General features: G+C 37.0%; 1 protein-coding gene across 1 annotated transcript in view; it reads left to right on the top strand.

The window, feature by feature from the left end:
* Positions 1–2049: 2049 nt before the first annotated feature.
* LOC113813257 (inactive ubiquitin carboxyl-terminal hydrolase MINDY-4B) overlaps positions 2050–5000 on the top strand; it is a 7345-nt gene continuing 4394 nt past the window's right edge. The window contains exons 1-2 of the mRNA XM_070139585.1: positions 2050–2133; positions 3491–3714. Coding sequence (XP_069995686.1) covers positions 2050–2133; positions 3491–3714 — 308 coding nt within the window. The remainder of the gene's footprint in view (positions 2134–3490; positions 3715–5000) is intronic.

Raw genomic sequence — 5000 nt, 5'->3', positions numbered from 1 at the left:
TGTTTCATTAGCTATATTCATCTCTATGTTTACTTGTATTTATATCTTTTGATTGTTTAAAAGAATTTAATGTAGTCATTGAATAAATAGATATCTCATTAAATGTAGAAGTAGTTCTAAAAGTGAATATTTAATTTTTGAATTAGCATGCACGAAGGTATTTACTTTAAGCGCTTTTTGTGTGTTAATAAAATGCTTAAAATCAAAATAAAGTTTGTCGCTAATACTAATAATACATTATATCGCTCTCTCTTTCTCACTCTCTCTCTCTCTTTTCTTTTTCTTTTTCTTTTTTTTTTTCTTTTTCTTTTTCTCTTTCTTTTTCTTTTTCTTTTTCTTTTTCTCTTTCTCTTTCTCTTTCTTTTTCTCTCTCTCTTTCTCTTTCTCTTTCTCACCCACTCTTACTCTGTCTCACTCTCTTGTGTGTATTATAACTATATTACTTTCTCTATATATACTTATATATCTTAATCTTTCTACATATCTATCCACACACGTGCATAACGCGCACAGACCCATGTAAACAAACAAATAAAAATACAAAAATATTTAACCAAAACGTAGAATGATTTACCTTTAACAAAATTAGGAATGAGACTAATATTCTTTATTAAAAAAATCACTTTACTTTTTCCAACAAACTTGAACAGACTAAAAAAAAAAAAAAATCATCCCATCTTTGCCTTTTTATTTATTTATCTATTTTATCAAATTCCTTCTGTCTTTCCTTTTAATTTCCATTTTGTCCTTTATTCCTTAGAACACGTCCTCTACCCCTCGAACTCCAAGACGTGCTTGCAGGAAATAAGCGTCGAAGGTGGAACTCCAATCACACCAGAAATAGCGAAGGTAGAGTATGGTGATGAAGATTGTTAATTATGGTGATGGATTGTGGTGGTGAGAAATGGTGAATGGTGATGAAGATTGTGAATTATGGGGATGGATTGTGGTGGTGACAAATGGTGAATGGTGATGAAGATTGTGAATTATGGTGATGGATAATGGTGGTGAGAAATGGTGAATGGTGATGAAGATTGTGAATTATGGTGATGGATAATTGTGGTGACAAATGGTGAATGGTGATGAAGATTGTGAATTATGGTGATGGATAATTGTGGTGACAAATGGTGAATGGTGATGAAGATTGTGAATTATGGCTATGGATAATTGTGGTGACAAATGGTGAATGGTGATGAAGATTGTGAATTATGGTGATGGATAATTGTGGTGACAAATGGTGTTGGTGATGAAGATTGTGAATTATGGTGATAGATTGTGGTGGTGACAAATGGTGTTGGTGATGATTGTGAATTGTGGTGATGGATTGTGGTGGTGATAAATGGTGATGGTGATGACGATTGTAAATTATGGTGATGGATAATTGTGATGACAAATGGTGTTGGTGATGAAGATTGTGAATTATGGTGATGGATTGTGGTGGTGACAAATGGTGTTGGTGATGACGATTGTGAATCATGGGGATGGATTGTGGTGGTGACAAATGGTGAATGGTGATGAAGATTGTGAATTATGGGGATGGATTGTGGTGGTGACAAATGGTGTTGGTGATGACGATTGTGAATTATGGGGATGGACTGTGGTGGTGACAAATGGTGTTGGTGATGACGATTGTGAATTATGGGGATGGACTGTGGTGGTGACAGATGGTGTTGGTGATGAAGATTGTGAATTATGGGGATGGATTGTGGTGGTGACAAATGGTGAATGGTGATGAAGATTGTGAATTATGGTGATGGATTGTGGTGGTGACAAATGGTGTTGGTGATGATGATTGTGAATTATGGGGATGGATTGTGGTGGTGACAAATGGTGTTGATGACGATTGTGAATTATGGGGATGGATTGTGGTGGTGACAAATGGTGAATGGTGATGAAGATTGTGAATTATGGTGATGGATTGTGGTGGTGGTGATAAATGATGAATGGTGATGAAGATTGTGAATTATGGTGATAGATTGTGGTGGTGACAAATGGTGAATGGTGATGAAGTTTGTGAATTATGGTGATGGATTGTGGTGGTGATAAATGATGAATGGTGATGAAGATTGTGAATTAGGGAGATGGATTGTGGTGGTGGTGATAGGTGGTGATGATGGAGACGACTGTGAATGGGTGTGATAGGTTGTGAGTCGAATAATGGTGATAACAGTGATGGTAAGATTGTGAATGATGGTGAAAGATTGTGAATCGAATAGTGGCGATGATGATGATGATGATGTAGTCGATTGTGAGTGAGGAGGATAGATTATCAAGCGAATAGTGGTAATGGTTCGCTTGATAATTGTGAATGAATGTGAGAGATTGTACTTCGAATAGTGGTGATGATTGAGATGGTGACAATGGTGTTGATGGGGCTAGATTCGAATAATTGTTATGGTGGTGATGATAGTAACGATTGTGAATGATGGTGGTAGACTATGAATCGAAAAGTAATAATGATTGAGATTGTGATAGATTGTGTTTAATTGCAATATCAAAAAAGGTGATGATGATGGTACTAATATTAATGACGAAGATTGATATAGTGATATTGTGATGTCTGTTTTTTTACCGAATGATAATGGTAATGATGATAATGTTCCTATTTAGAACGGTTTTTGTGGCAATTAGTATGTTGGTGATAATGCTTATGATTGTTTTGATTAAAATAACGGAACTGATATTGAGGTGAATGATAATGGAAATGATTCCTGAATTTATTACTAAGTCGGTAATATAAAAAATATGGTATTATTTGTACACATATTAATGACGGTAGAAGTGATTGTAATAGTTATGATGATAGAAGTACCAATATTATCACCTTATTTACATTTCTCTCTCTCTTCTCTCTCTCTCTCTCTCTCTCTCTCTCTCTCTCTCTCCCCCACCTCTCTCTCTCTCTCTCTCTCTCTCTCTCTCTCTCTCTCTCTCTCTCTCCCTCTCTGTCCTCTCTCCCCCACCTCTCTCTCTCTCTCTCTCTATCTCTCTCTCTCCCTCTCTCTCTCTCTCTCTCTCTCTCTCTCTCTCTCTCTCTCTCTCTCTCTCTCTCTCTCTCTCTCTCTCTCTCCCTCCCTCGCTCTCTCTCTCTCTCTCTCTCTCTCTCTCTCTCTCTCTCTCTCTCTCTATCTCTCTCCCTCTCTCCCCCTCCCTCCCTCCCTCTCTCTCTCTTTCGCTCTCTATCTTTCTTCTCTCTCTCTCTCTATTTCACCTTCTGTGTATGTGTGCGTCCCACACTTAATCCCTATTTTCCTCCCTTACTCCCTTCCTTACATCCCTCCATTCTCCCTCCCTCCCTCCCCTTCTACCCTCTCTCCTCTCCTTCCCCTCCTACCCTCCTCTCCCTCCTCCTTCCCCTCCTACCCTCTCTTCCTCCCTCCCTCTCCTACCACTCTCTCTCCCTCCCTCCCTCCCCCATCAACCCCCACCAACCCCAACCTCGCACACAAAACACCAACCAAACCCCATTACTCCCTTTCCCCCAACACAGAAACTGCGCACCATCGTCTTCGGTTCATCCAGCATGGTCGGTCCCGTGGAAACCGAATGGATCAACCAGTCCTTCGGCTTCCAGCCTTACGACACGGCGATGGGCTACGGACTGAGGGTGACCAAGAACGTGACCAAGGGACTGGTGATGTGTATGCAGGGATTCGTCCTCAAGCACCTTCTCTTCGCCAAGACTAAGGGGAAGACCACCATTGAGCCCAAGACGTGAGTTTTTGTTGTTGTTGCTGTTGTTGTTTTTGTTGTTTTTATTGTTGTTGTTGTTGTTGTTTGTTGTTGTTGTTGTTATTGATGCTGCTGTTGTTGTTTGTTGTTGTTGTTTTGTTGTTGTTGTTGCTGTTGCTGTTGTTGTTGTTGTTGTTTGTTTCATGTCTATGTTTTATTCCTGTGGTATTGTTTAGTTTAACAAATTAACGTTTGCTAGTTTGGTTAATGTTTAGTTTAGTGATACAGAATAGAGGCATTAATAAGAGAATGATCATTTAATGAGAATCTACAGAATACCTCTATGATCATTGTAGACTAGTAATGGTGGTAATTATACTAATGCTATTGTTAATTTTTATGGCGATGGTAATAACAAGATAATAGTGATAATGATAATAATAATGACAATAACAATAGTAGTAATATTAAAGTGATAAAAGCAATAATAAGAATAACGATTGCAATTCTAACACTGAAAATATGTCATCATGGTTATTATTTTTCTTATAATCATCATCATTTCTGTCATTATCATGGTCATTTGCATTGTGATAGTGTATTGATAATAATAATGATAATAATAATAAAGGTTTTATCATTATGGTTATTGTTTTTTGTTGTTATTACTATTATCATCAATATTATAATCATAATTATTATTATTGTTATTTATTATTATCACCATCACTATTAGCGTAAGACTTAGTATCAGCATTAGTATCACCATTATCATTATCACTCATTAACTTTAATTTTACAATAATCACCATGATTATATTCATGATCGACATTATTATATTATCTATTGCTATTATTATCAATATCACCATACCATTTTTGGGGAGATTCTCGTGGTCACGTGAGATGCAATATTTTCAACTCAGCAATTGCAATAAGAGGCAATGTCGTTGATTCGAAGGTTGCAGTTACAATAAAAATAAGTTGTATATTTTGATTACGTGGGTTCTGTCTCTCCATTTCCACTAATATGTTAATATATTCGGATTCTAGAATGTAACGTCTTATTTTCTGAGCTAATTTTAAACGCTCTGAAGGTCATTTGGTCGATAAAATACTAATGATATTACGAACCAGACCTTGTTTATTTACGGTCATGTCACCACACGAAGAAAACGAAATAGCAGATCTATTGACTTTTAATGGGGTGACTCTGGTAATTGCGCCACGACCCTTAATTTCACGCGATAAAACGAGCGAAAACAATTTGCAACGAAAGAAGTAACTATCTCACTTATTAATGTTTTTTATCGTCTCCTTTGTAGACG

This window comes from Penaeus vannamei, chromosome 26 (genome assembly GCF_042767895.1).
Source record: "Penaeus vannamei isolate JL-2024 chromosome 26, ASM4276789v1, whole genome shotgun sequence".
Classification (NCBI taxonomy): Eukaryota; Metazoa; Arthropoda; class Malacostraca; order Decapoda; family Penaeidae; genus Penaeus; species Penaeus vannamei.
The sequence above is the reverse complement of the archived record's forward strand: the minus strand, read 5'-3'. Positions and strand labels throughout refer to the sequence as shown.